Below are 13,435 nucleotides of genomic sequence, written 5' to 3' on the forward strand. Positions count from 1 at the left end.
AACCCAACCCAGGAATATGCACAATCTATTATTAACAAAAGAATTGCACAAATAGAGGAGGGAGCGGCCGGGACCTGCTCTGTGCTGCCGCATGAGCCCGTTCACACCCTCGCACCCCGTCCATGAAAACTCAGAGATCGTTTTGCTGGTGTCCCGTTAGAAATCAGAAACGGTGGATATGGCTGAGGCGGCTGGTGCTGCAGGCTGGGTCCTTCCGTGTGAGCTGGAAGGGAATCAGCCTTTGTCCCAAAGGCACAGCGCCGGGGAGGGACGGGGCTCCTGCGTTCAGCGCCGCTGCCCTCCCCTCTGCTGGGCAGGGATTTGGGTCTTCCCTATGGTTTTGGATCGTTTTGGATTCCCTATGGTTTTCCATCTGCTTCTGCCCCACCTGCCAGCTCCCTGCCTGCCCCAGACACCTCGGAGCATCACGGAGCTCCTGGGAAAGAGCAGCCAGAGCAGGGAGCTGGTCTGGACCATGCAGGATGGAGAAAGACAGGGTGGCTGGGGGGAGCCTGGTCCTTCCCAGGGGCTTTTTTGGGGACTGGCTGTGCTGAAGGCCCCTGGGGAAGAGCAATCTCGACTGAGCTCCCCACAAACCCAGTGGCGTTTGCAGAAGAAGCAGGAGGTGAAATAGGCAGGAGGAAGAAACACTGGGCAACCGCAAAGCGGGACAGGGTTGCAGACAGTGGGAGATTTCTGCTGCGTGGAAATTGGTGAGGACCTGGTATTTTTTCTGCCAAAATGGGAAGAAAAACCTGGTATTCAGATTGCTGGGCGGGGGGGAGTGGGGGTTTGCAAAGCAAATTGCAGAACAGCAGCAACTCACTGCAGAGCCACTGGAATATCCTGGTTTGATTTCAGCCTTCTTTTTACATGTTCTGAGTATAATCCAACATAATTTTCACAGCAGAAAATCCATTTTTCTCTCCTCATCTCTTAAATGAAATGGCTGCAACCATCCAGATTTCGCAGTAAAAAATGATTTTGTTTTTCCAAGGGGCAGTTTGGGGTGGGGAGGAAGCTTCAGCCAGTATTTTAAGAGCTGAAGGAAGCTGGGCCTTCACCCTGCTCTTCTCATCCTCAGAGTCCGAACACTCATGGGGGGGCCCAGCTAGTCCCCCTGTGGGGCGAGTGGGGAAACTGAGGCAGAGAGTGAGTGCCCCTGACCAGGATTCAGCCCCTTTCCATGGGCATTGCCACCAGCTCCCTCCACCGTCCCTGTCCCCCCGTACCTGTGTGAGGGTCCTGGCAGGTGGGTGGTCATAGGATGCCACAGACAGCACCGGCGTCCTCGGAGTGGTCGCAGTTGTGGACGTCCCAGCGGATGTGGGAGCAGCGCAGCAGCGAGGGCTCGTGGCCCTTGCACTTGAGGTTGTCGAGGAAGATGTAGCCGCTGCCCCGGCCGTAGCGTGCTTCCCCCCAGGCCGCCACGGCATGCCCACAGCCCAGCTGCCTGCACACCACCTTGGCGTCCTGCAGGTCCCAGGCGTCATCGCACACCGTCCCCCACTGGGACAGGTAGAACATCTCCACGCGCCCCTCGCACCGGTGGCTGCCGTTCACCAGGCGCAGGGACCCTGCGGAGGGGATGGAGTGAGGCAGCCCTGGGGACAGCCCCTGCCCGTGCCCACCCCAGTGCAGTATCCCCCTCTCCCTGCCCGCCACCCCCCTGGGGCAGCGGTATGGGCTGGTTCCCTGGGCCTGATGGAGAAGAAGCCCTTCCCGGCCAAGTGGCCTCAGGGCAACAAGAGTCCTGGTCTCTCCAAGGCTGGGCAGATGTTTGCTGCTGCCCACAGCTCCCCCACTGCCTCTGCACAGGCAGGAGCATGAGAGGGTGATCTGAACTCCACTACCTCCTCTCCACACCGAGGTCCATCACCTAATGGTCCATCACCTCCTCTGCCTGAACCAGCCTTTGGGGCACCAGGAGAGGCCTCGGCTTACCAGTACCACCAGCATGGCTTTTCCCCTTCCTGTGGGCTGCTGCAGGCCAGTGCTTCAGGCACTGCTGAAGCTGTTGGACTCTGCTGGAGCCACCCCCATTTCCACCCTGTGCTGGTGCAGAGCATCCCCAGGGCTGGCACCGCGTCCCCAGGGGACACCTCGATACCTACCCTCCTTGGGATGAGTCGGGGCCGACGTGGTGGTTGTTGCACTGGCTTCTTGGAAAGGGTCTCCAGTGTCATCAGCACCTGGTGTGGTGGGGAAGGGGTGGGAAAAGTGACACAGGGGATGCCTATGCACCCCAGGGCCAGGTCAGAGCCCCCCAGCAGCAGCATGGGGTGGCCAGGGATGGATGCAGGGATGTGTGAGGCGGGATGTGCAGCCACTGTGCTTCCAGGAAAGTGCACAAGCAGAGACCAGAGGTGGTTCTGTGGTGGCCAGTGATGGTTGGAGCGCAGGTACCCCTGCCCATGGGCAGGAGGAACCCCATGGTCTGGGGGCTCACATTCACCTGCCACTTCATTTTGGGGACCCCTTTTCCTGCAGCCAGCCTGAGAGTGGCCAAAATCCTCCTTACACCTGACATCTTGTTGGATTTCTGTGCCACCGATCTGGGCTTCAGCGGAGACCTGGGGACCCACAGGTGGTCGCATCCATCTCCCCTCTCCCACCCAGCTGGCGAGGGAAGACCCTTGGGCAGGACCCAGGGACCACGGGGCTCGCTCCTGCTCTCACCTCGGCAAATGACCCCGGCGTCCTCGTGGTGGCCGCAGTTGTGCTGCCCCCAGCCCAGGTGGAAGCAGTCGGCCAGGCGAGCCTCGCCGCCGCCGCAGCCCACGTTATCCAGCAGGATGGGCCCGCTGCCGTAGCCGAAGGAGCCCAGGATGGTGGCGGCGAGGGCGGCGCCGCAGCCCAGCTGCCGACACACCACCTGGGCGTCGGGGAAGTCCCAGTCGTCGTCGCAGACGGTGCCCCAGGTACCGTGGTGCCGCACCTCCACCCGCCCGCGGCAGCTCCCGTTCCCGTTCGCCAGCCGCACGCCGCCACCTGCGTGGGGGACCCCGGCAAAGGCGCGCCGCCGGGGGGGACCGGGGCTCCACGGGGGGTCCGATGTCCCCCACTGACCCTCCAGGGGCATGGGGTGAGGCCCTGGGGATGTGGGTTGAGACCCTAGGGGCATGGGCTGAGCCGTTGGGGACATGGGGTGAGTCCTGGGGATGTGGGGTGACCTTGGGGACATGGGGCGACTCCCAAGCAGTATGGGGTAAGTACTGTGAGGATGGGGTAATCCTTGCAGGTGTGGGGTGAACCCCTGGGGGGTATGGGGTGAGCACCCTGAGAGCACAGATTAAGCCCTGGGGATGTGGGGTGAGTCCCTGGGGACGTGGGGTGAGCCCTGGGGATGTGGGTTAACTCCTGGGACACGGGTTGAATGCTGGGCCCATGAGGTGACCTCTGGGGATATGGAAGGATCCCTGGGGGCATGGGGTGAGCCCTGGGGATGTGGGGTGAGCCCTGGAGACATAACTCCCTGGGGTACTCTTGGGGATATAAGAAAGCCCTGGGGAGGTGGGGTACATCCTGGGGGCGTGGGGCAACTCCCTGGGGGCGTGGGGTGAACCGTGGGTGCTGGAGATCCCCTGGGAATGTGGGGTGAGCCCAACCCCAGGGATGCGGAAAGTCCCCTGGGAGCATGAGTTAACTCCTGGGGTTGTGGGGTAAGCCCTGGGGATATGGGGTAACCCCCAGGGACATGGAGCCCAGGGGACCGTGCTGGACCCCTGTGCAGGAGTAGCAGCGACCACACACTTACTTTCCTGCTCGACGGTAAGGAGAGCGGTGGTGACCGCCTCAGTGGCCTGGGAGGGCTGGTCCCTGCCGTCTGTCACTGCTGGGACAAGCGTGGGGACATGTGGGCTCCAGCACCCACTGCCCCCGCTCCAGTCGGTGCCAGTGGCCTCTAGCACCATGGCAGACCGATGGCAAGCTCCTGCCGCGGGCAGTGTCACCCCTTGAGCCCCACCTGCGTGCAGCAGGACACCAGGGTGACCATGCGGGGGTAACGGGAGGGCACAGAAGGCACCATCCCCTCCAGTGAGACCCCGGCCCCAGCTTTGGCACAAGGGTGAGCTGGATGGCTGCTGACCTCCTACCTGTGGCTGTGGCAGTGAGTGTCTCTTCATAGTCCAGCGCCACCGAGGTGGTGAAGGACGTGATGGTGGATGTGTCCAGCCCTGTGGTGACACAGAGGTGACACGTGGGTAGAAGCTGCAAAGCCGTGAACTTGCTGACTCCGGGAGGCAGACACAGGGTGGGTTGGGTGCTCCAGGATGATAGGGATGGAGATGGACCACGTCCATCTGCACATCTCTGCTGCCCACGTGCTGGAGATGGCACTTCTCCACCCCAACCCAAGCGCCAGGGTCCCACCTGCAGCACCGAGGGGTCCCTTGCTTCTCTGCCTACTGGGGAGGTTTACCAGGCAGGGTTCGTTAGCTCTAAAGCTTTGTTTTTCCCTTGCCCCGCTGAGCAAGGGCTGTGTGTGGTGGTGCCATCAGCTCCGTGCTCAGGTGAGGCGCCAGAGGGGATGGGGACATTGGGAGAGGAAAGGACCAACTTGAGAAAATTGTCCCTTTTCTCCCACATCAGCCCCTTTGTTCATTAATGGTGAGAAAGGGAAAGCTCTGGCACTTACTGCTCCCGTCATTAGCTGTGATAATGAGGGAATTCAGGGGGATTATTAACATTATAAACGGTAATCAGCAGAGAGTGGCAGAAATACATCATTTAGGGAGGGGACGGGGAGGCAGGCTGGGCCTGGCATCGTGCCCGGCCCCCCGGCAGCCGCTCGCTCCTCCCTGCCATGGGCAGCTTGTTTCCAGCCAGCAGAGCAGGGACATGGCAGGCCGACAGATGCATTTCTCTCACAGATTGCTGCTCCGGCCGTGTCCCAGGCTCTTGGCACCGCGTCGCATCCTCCCGCGGGGCGCCGGGATGACGGCGGATAAGGAGAAAGGATGCTCCCGCAGCGCAGAGCCCGGGTCCCTGCCTGGCCTTGGGCACATCAGCATCTCTCTGAGGCCATTTCTCCTTGGTGACCAGGATGTCCCTGGATTTTTCCCTCCCAGTGGACAGCCCCAAAGGGAATGCTCTGCCCCGGTACCTGCGCAGATGACCCCAGCGTCCTCGTGGTGGCCGCAGTTATGGATGCCCCAGCCGAGGCTGTAGCAGGCGGAGAGGAAAGGCTCGCTGCCATCACAGTTGACGTTGTCCAGGAAGATGTGCCCCGTGCCGTAGCCGAAATAGGCGTTGCTCTTGTAATCCAGGGCTTGGCCGCAGCCCACCTGCTTGCACACCACGCTGGCGTCGCTCAGGCCCCAGTCGTCGTCACAGACGGTGCCCCAGTTCCCGCGGTAGAAGATCTCCACCCGGCCTTGGCAGGTGTCGGTCCCGCTCACCAGACGGATGCTGCCGTCACCTGGAGGGCGACAGCAGGCGGTGAGAAGGACGTTGCTTTCCCCAGGAGGTCACCGCGTGCGCCACGGCAGAGCGATGCCATCAAGCCTGCACCCGGCAGTGCCCATGACGGCAAAGAAACCGGGTGGGAAACAGCAGGGAAGGGGCGATGTTTTAGGGCAGCACGGTTGATGTCAGCCTTGATGAACCCCTGGGACAGGGTTTGGCCATGGCCGGCACAACGATGGGGTGCCCGGGGCTCTGCCCCTTGGAGCCAGAGGGTCAGGGTGCTTCATGGAGGGGCAATGGGTGGGGGATGCTTCTCTCTACCAGCCCTTAGCGAGGACGGGCGCCTGCAAGCGCCAGCCCAGCAGCTTACTTTCCCCATCCTGTACCAGGGCTGTGAGGGTCCTGCTCGTCGGTCCTTCGCTGGCTTGCGTGGGCGAGAGCTCTGAAAAGGGAAGCAGAGAGACGGCACACGTTGCTGCCCGCAGCCACCCATCCCGAAACCGGCTGCGAGCAGCGCCCCGCACGCTGCCCACCCTGCTCGGGCACCAGCGCGTACACGTGCCGGCAAGCACGGAAAGCGAGAGGGTTTGCACCAAGCCAGCCCCGGCGGGAAAGAAAGAGGGGTTTGCAGCTGCACCGCCCTGCCCAGAGCTCTCTGCCCGGCTGTAGGTGCAGGAAGGCAGTTGGAGCCAGCACGTCAGCTGCTGGCGTGGTGGGAAGTTGTGCCCAGCAGCATGGCATCGGGACCTGGACTTAATCCTAACGCTGCGCTGAGCTGTCGGGGGTCAGGCTCCCACCTACCGTGGGATTTGGATTCAGAGTCATGGCATATATATAGAAAAAAACAGTAATATTTTGATTTTCCTGCTGGTTTTGCTCACGTTGTTTCAAGGTACTGTATTGCCCATCTTGTCCCAGCTCCTTGGCTGGGCTTTTGAAATCGTCTGAGGGTGGTGCAAGGAGATGGATAGGAGTGGAGCCAAGCGGTCCGATAGCCAGCCACACGAGTGCCCTAGGGCTGTGGAAAGCATCTGGGAAAACCCAGCCCACCAACAGAGAGAAGAGCTGGCCGGCTCCACGCTTTCCTCCATAACCACAGCTGACACAAAGGTGGCTCTTGAAAGCTTCCATGGGGCGTGGGTGGGAGCACCTTCCCCAGGTCTGGTGCTTGGGTCAAACTCCTGCACCTCCTCTGAGGGCCACCCTGGTCTCCTTTGCCAACCAAGCTACAAACACTTATCAGCTCAAGCCGCTCCTCTGCCCTCAGACCCAGCTCCCCCACCTCCTTCTTCAGTCCTTCCACCTCTCCTCTCCAGCACTGCCTTGATTCAGGGGTCCTGCTCAATCCACCATCTCTTTTCTCTGGTTGCAGATGGTCCAACCCATCAGCCACCCCAGCATCCCTCCCTTTCCAAGCCCTGCTTCTGCAGGACACAGGGGTTCACTGAGGAGTCGCAGCTGTGGCCAAGGTCTCGGTCTGCAGAGCCTCACGTTTACCAGTCGCTGACGCATGACTGATGAGCAAACCCTATGCAGCAGGAAGGTGGAGGGTATATAGGGGTCGGCACGGAGCTGTTCCACTTTCACTTGCCAAGTTCAAATGCTTTTCTCACCTTCAGGAACATTTCCTACTGACAAGATCAGCAATTCAAAGACAGACAAGTCAAAAGGGGAAAGAGCAGTTGGGCAGCGGCTGACTCAGAGGCAGGAGCGTGGGTGAGCACGTGCTCTTTCCCCAGGGATCACGCTGGAGAGGTTGCAAAGTCCCTGAGCTGGGAGTGACGGGGAACACAAAACAGGCTGGTCACCTTCTGGAGCACCAGCATGTGGAGCTGGGAGCTGACCTGGATTGAGGAAAGGGGTGGAGGAAGGATGCAGAGGAGGTTTGGCTGACCCAGGCTCAGAGGAACAGCCTCTGAGATATGACTCTTGGGCTCCCCCAAGGCATCTGCAGCCACCAGGGCTTGCAGCACGGCAGGCGCCCCCCCTGCTCTCCTTGCCCCCGAGGAACCAAACCTCGTTACCATTGCACACGACAGCCACGTCCTCGTAGTGGTAGCAGTTGTGGATGCCCCAGCCGTGGCTCCAGCACTCGCTCAAGGCTGCCTCCCGGCCCTTGCAGTCCACGTTGTCCAGGAAGATGGGCCCACTCCCTTGGCCAAAGGTCATGGCGGCTGGGAGGGTGATGGCGTGGCCGCAGCCCAGCTGGCGACACACCACGTTGGCATCCACGATGTCCCAGTCGTCATCACAGACCGTCCCCCAGGAGCCATTGTAGAGGATCTCCACTCGCCCCTGGCACCGGCTGGGCCCGTTGGCAAGCCGTATCTCTGGAATGACAAGCAGAGAGAAGTCCCTCAGCAGGCAATGAGCCCACCCCGGGGCCGAGGAGGTGATGAGCACTCAAGGGACGTCATGGGGAAGGTGTGAGCCCCTCTCTGCACCAAGTCTCTGCTCCTTAAAGAAAATGGTGACCCTTTGCTGTAGCACAGAGCAGCTGTTGCCTTGCTGCTGCCCACCCGAGGGTGGGCATGGGCTTCTCTTCATCTGCTGGAAGCAGCGGGGATGAAGACCCAACACATCTCAATGCGTAAATGAGATGCGCCATCAACCCTGTCGTCTTGCCTACTAATGGCCTGGGCAATAAACCCAACGGCAGAAGCGGGAAGTGGACACGTGGCATCACGTATGACGGGTGACAAGTGACAAGATGCAGTTGGCAAATTCTTATTAGCCTCAATGAACATGTCTGGAGCTGGTCCCACGTGGGAGTTGGTGGGATGCAGATGCTCTCTCAAGCTGCTGGTGACGGGGAGCAGGCACATAAGCGCCCCTGGCCTGCCACATCAGGGGGGTTATTTGCTTGGGCGTGACGAGTGGCACAGGGACAGGACTCAGCAGGAGGTGGCGAAATTCTCTTCTCAGGATAATAAGCAGAACAGGGATAATAAAGAATCTCTATTTCCTTTCTGTAAAAGAAGTTAAGCTTTTTGTTCAAAACCAGTATACTTCCTTTTTGAAATTCTCCAAACCCCATTTTTAACAAAAAAAATAATAATAATTTTGGAACTACAAACCTTCCCAGAGAAAAGTGACGTTAGGAGAAGAATCTCACCTGGGAATGGCAACAGCCCGGGTTCAGAGGTGGTGCCTGCAAGGGAGAGGAAAAGGGATCAGGTCTCCCCAGCGTCCTCGTGGTGAGCAGAGGAGGGCTGCAGCTCAGAGGGTGCAGCGGGGAGGCGGATGGGCATGGCTGGGACTGGCAGCCCCCGGCAGCCCCCCGGACCCTTTGCTTTTCTGCAAAGACCTGAGTTTTGTAGAGGGAAAAGAAAGAGCGTAGCTCAGGGCATCGTTTCGTCTGCTTTGCGGGTGGGGGAACTGAGGCAGCAGCCTGTGGTGTGAGTGACTGGCTCTGCGGCGGGACCATGCTCTAACCACCGGGTTACCTGTGTGTCCCTCGCCCTAAGCCTTGGTTCACCCGCGTTCCCGCAGCTCCCTGAGATGAAGCATGGCCGGGGGGTGCCGAGGGCTGCCGTCACCAGCGTCCCCAGAGCAAGCAGCTCTCCCAGGTGGCACAGGGCGCTGCTGGCTCTCGGACAGGAGGAGCCTTTTCCTTCCCCCTCTCCTGCCTTCCCCTCATCTCAGGCCAGCAGCTCCTCTGACGGAGCCGGTGGCTGGCAGCAGCAGCCCCAGGTGGACCTTGGGCCAGGTCTTGGGGTCCTTTGCATCTCCCTGGCTCTGTCGCTGACTTGCCGTGGGCCCCAGGCAGCTCCCACGCCCCATCTCCCCACCAGAAGCTTGGGAGGTGAGATAGCAACGAGGAAAACCAATCCTGCCTGGCACGGGAAACCCGCCGGAGACCTCTTGATGGAAAACGCTGCACTGGGCATCCCTATGTGCACTTTAGTGGGTTTTTTCTTTCAGTGGGTCCGGCTGCACCAGCCTGGCAAGGGGGGACACAGGCGTGGTGCCTGTCCCCTGACTTTCCACCCTTCGGGGTGCGTGGCACCTGGCACTGGACGCTGGTGGCATCACCCATGGCTCAAGGAGACAAGGAGCATGAAAAACCGGGAGGCAGAGGCGAGGAGCATGGAGCACGGCCACGGCCATGGCCCCTCGGGTGGGACCCCAGCCCTCCCAGTAACCAGAGCCTGGTGATGCTGCCAAGGGCCTGACAAGACTTTGTCACAGCAATGTCCTCCTGCAGCTTGGTAGATCAGCACGAGCAAGAGCTGGGAGAGGAGGGACTCCTCCGTGGTTTTCCCAGTTAAACAAAACTGCTTTTGTGTAGCAGTGGGGGTAAATCCAGGGAAGAGCTGCTGGTCTCCTGCAGCGCCAGGGCTGGTGTAATCCGGGGGTGTCAGAGGGTCAGGTTGGGGTCTCTCGGTCCCAGCTGGCTCGGGGATGGCAGCAGCAGGGCTGCGATATGCAGACGGACCCCCGGTGATTTCTGCCTCGGGGCTCGGCTGCCCGCCCGCACGAGAAACGTCGCTGTCGCGGGGCTTTAATTCCCATTTAATTCTCAGCCCTCACTGGCCAGAGTGAAGAGTCAGCAGCTGGAGGGAGCTGAACGCTTGCAGGCTGCGTCCCCATCCCAGTCAGCTGGGTTTACATGAGGGCTCTGAAAGCGCCCTGCCGGCAGCCTCGCACCCAGGGGTACGGATGCTCAGGGGGGCCACAGGCAGAGCCAAATCTCCCCCCAGCCACCCACCTCTCTCCCCTGGCCAGCCCCCGCTCTCACAATTTGGGTGTTATTTGGGCACAAAACCCCTCCTAGTCCCAATTCTGCTGTGGGATCCCCCTGGGATGCTGCCAGCATGGGGCACTGAGATCTCCGGCTTGTCCAGGGGGTCACGGCGATGTGGTCATGACGCCTCGGGGGACGGTGGAGGGGGACGGGTGGCTGGACCTCATGGATGTTCCTGTCTCTGCCCCTGTGGGTGCCCCAGGAGTTTGTGAGCCCTCAGCGGACGCCTGAGGCCAGCTCGCAGTGAGGGCAGCGCAGATCTTGGGTGCCTTGGGCTGGAGGCTCTGGCTGCAGAGCCCTCTCCAGTGGGTGATAAACGAAACCCTTCTGCGATCATTACAGCAGCCAAGGGCTGATCAACGCCCGTGGTGGCTCTGTGGCCTCTTTTCCTGCTCCTGTCTTGGACCAGCCCTGTCCTGCTTTGTACTCAGTCCACGAGCAATGACATGAAGGTCAATTCCTTCTGCTCCAGAGCTGGATGTCACCGCTGTGAGAAGAAGCACGAGCCTGGAGGGGGTGGTTGAGCAGATGAACCCACCTGCCTTTTGCTTTGGTAGGATGTGGCCTGGGAGATGATTAAGTCAGCTACAAAACAGGGCTGTCAAAGAAAGCCCTAGAAGCCCCAAGAGAAATGAGAGCAAGGCAGCCGTCTGGCTGTGACTATGACTTAGCACCCAGGAGGAGCGAGATGCCACCCCTAGCTGGGATGAACAGCAGCAGCCAGGGAGCTCCAGCCATGGTCTGGCGCTGTTGCCCTCCCCAGCCACCGCAGCTGGACCCAGGCAGACTGGAAAATGATGCTGGGATGCCAGCAAGAACTGAGTGAGACCAAGGGAAGAGAGAGGCTGGCTCGCCAAAGGAGAGGACGGGGAAGGACACAGCAGCCTCGTGGGCTGGGTAACAGGAGAGAGGTAATTCAGATCACCTCTGTACCAGGACTGTGAAGATGCAAGGCTTTTTAGGAAAAGTGTTTGATCCTGGTTTGTATTGATTTTTAACACCTAGTCCACGCCAGTGCTGAAAAAGCAGTGGATAAAAAGGACATTGTTAAATATTCAATATTCATCTCCCTTTAAGTCAAAATCAAAGCTCTGAAATATTCATTTGAGAGCATCCTCCAGCAAAGTCAAGAGAGACCTGAAAAAAATATGCCTGGTATGTCTACATTAATGAGGAACGAGAGGAAACCAGTATTTCTCTGATGCAGCTTCACAAAACCAAAAGAAAAGGGGACACTAGCTCAAGTAAACACCGTCCCTTTCAGGGCACAGCGCTAAATAAAACCACCAAATGGGAGGACAAATTGCCCTTCGTTAGTGACTTAGCTGTGCCCGTTAACGAAGAGAACTGGGAGAGCCTGGCGGTGCAGGGGATAGAGGCAGGGCCACCAGGGTCCCCTCAGGGTCCCCAGGCCCCAACTGTGGGTGCCAGCGCTGCCACCAGCAGCTCAGGGGGGACGGGAAGCTCCAGCCGAGGGGGTGGGAACTGTAAAACCTGTTTTAATCCAATTATGATGTCTGACTACACCTTAATTGCCTGCTTTCTGGCTGGCTTTGTCTTGACGGGGCTTTGCTGAGGCAGGAAGGTGTTACCCGCCGCCTGGCTGTAATTACACCGATAAAGTCACACCAGGATAATTATGCTGCCGCAGCGCTCACACAGACCCTCGTTCAAGAGTGGGAATGGCTTTTCCCGGTTCGATTTAAATGCTTCCTAGCCTGGCTGGACAGTGACTGCCTGCCAGGAGTGAATCAGGACCAAGTGTCCTCAAGGTAATGGGTGCTCATCCCACCCATCGCCTCGGCAGGAAGGGTCCCACAGCTCCCATCCCTTGGCCGTCAGCGTCCTCCCAGCGACGCTGCCTGCTCTGGGGCTCAGACCTGTGCCGTCCCCATGGCTGGCAGCTGCCTGCTCCCTGCCAGCCTTGGGTGCTGAACCTGCCATCACACGTTGGTCATGGTGGGAGATAAGAGCTGAACGGACTCCCTCCATCCCTGTGCACTCCCCAACTCAGAGGTGTTGGGGACATCGTGATGTTCCTGCTCATGGCTCTCCATGAAGAAAATCTCCTGCCCACAAACCTGAGGCCAGGAGGGAGACCGTGGGTGCCTAAAATTAACCCCTCCCACCACACCGCGCAGGAGCTTACCGGTGGGGCTGAGGAGAAGGAGGAGGAGCGCGGCTGGCATCAGGGAGAGAGGCAGCGCCCCGATGTCCGGCCTCCCCGTGTTGTGCCGACTGGCCAGACAGGGACCCAGTCTCATTGCTGCTCCACAGTCCTCCCGCGGACGGGTGTCCAGAGGAGACTGTCCCTGAAACATGCAGAGAGCAGTGTTAGTGGTGGTGGCCAGGAGAGCCTTTGCCCCACCAAGGGCCATGCAGGCTCTGGAAACAAGTCCCTCCTTAGCTCTTGCTGGAGCAGTGACCAGGAGTCACATGAAAAATAATTCAGGTTGGACTTATTGAGAGCAAACTTTTTTTTTTCTGAGAGGCAAGATGAAGCTGCAGGGCCACATCCAACCTGTGAGACAAAACTGGAAGCAGTGAGAGCCTCAGGGCTGGGCTGCTGTGAAGGCAGAAGGATGGACCTCAGACCCGCCAGGACGCCTGAATGCTGAGCCTCACAGTTCTCACCCAGGGTCTTCAGCACCCAAGACGTTGAGGGAACCATCCTGTTCGCTGCACATGGAGCTTGTCCTTCTGTTACTTCTACATGAGGTTGTGAGCACATATATACCATATACCCCATACCACACGGGGTAAACTGAGTCACCCATCAAATGCAGGCAGAACTGGAAGGAGCTCCTCATCCACACAAGCCTGAAAGGCACTTTCTAAACCACCAAGTGGACCTGGTACTCCACCAAGTCATGTCACACAACCCCCTTTGGAAAGGGGTGATGCTTCACTTCACCCTCAGCCAGGCTGCTCGCTCCATGTCCCCTGCTGCAAGGCTGCTCCAGCTCTCCCGGTGACAAACACTCAGCTAAAGCCCAGCCTGGACACAGCCATGGCCAACCCTCTGCTTTGCCTTGGCTCCTTTCCCTCCAGTGGGCTGCTGGTGACCATGCCCACCTCCTCCTGCATGAAAAGGGGATCTGCTCCATGGATGACACGGCCTCCCCACTCCCAGGGGCCCTTCCCAGCGCCCAGCCCATGCTGGGGCCCCCATGGGGTCCCACCAGGCAGCACGTAGTCATATATGGCGCTTGAGCTACCAAAACACCCCGTCCAGTGCCTTGCACATCTTTCTTCATCAGCCTGTGATGAATTAAGGCA

The 13,435-nt window shown here is 59.5% G+C and overlaps 1 protein-coding gene across 1 annotated transcript; it reads right to left on the reverse strand.

Moving 5' to 3' along the window:
* Positions 1-1,260: 1,260 nt before the first annotated feature.
* Positions 1,261-12,420, reverse strand: SSC4D (scavenger receptor cysteine rich family member with 4 domains). Its single transcript, XM_086475363.1, has 10 exons — positions 12,306-12,420; positions 8,525-8,560; positions 7,434-7,739; positions 5,780-5,851; positions 5,108-5,422; positions 4,098-4,178; positions 3,758-3,835; positions 2,680-2,991; positions 2,115-2,192; positions 1,261-1,577 (listed from the first exon to the last, which is right to left on the reverse strand). The coding sequence occupies exons 1-10, from the start codon at positions 12,418-12,420 to the stop codon at positions 1,261-1,263; spliced, it is 1,710 nt and encodes a 569-aa protein (XP_086331489.1).
* Positions 12,421-13,435: the final 1,015 nt, after the last annotated feature.

Source organism: Leptosomus discolor, chromosome 18 (assembly GCF_034619465.1).
Source record: "Leptosomus discolor isolate bLepDis1 chromosome 18, bLepDis1.hap2, whole genome shotgun sequence".
NCBI classification, from domain to species: Eukaryota; Metazoa; Chordata; class Aves; order Leptosomiformes; family Leptosomidae; genus Leptosomus; species Leptosomus discolor.

Coding starts and splice junctions, on each gene's coding strand:
- SSC4D (XM_086475363.1), bottom strand. CDS start 12,420: ATGAGACTGGGTCCCTGTCTGGCCAGTCGGCACAACACGGGGAGGCCG. Junction 5,423..5,779: donor CCTGGTACAGGATGGGGAAA/GTAAGCTGCTGG, acceptor GTCGCCCTCCAG/GTGACGGCAGCATCCGTCTG. Junction 4,179..5,107: donor CGCTGGGGTCATCTGCGCAG/GTACCGGGGCAG, acceptor GTGTCACCACAG/GGCTGGACACATCCACCATC.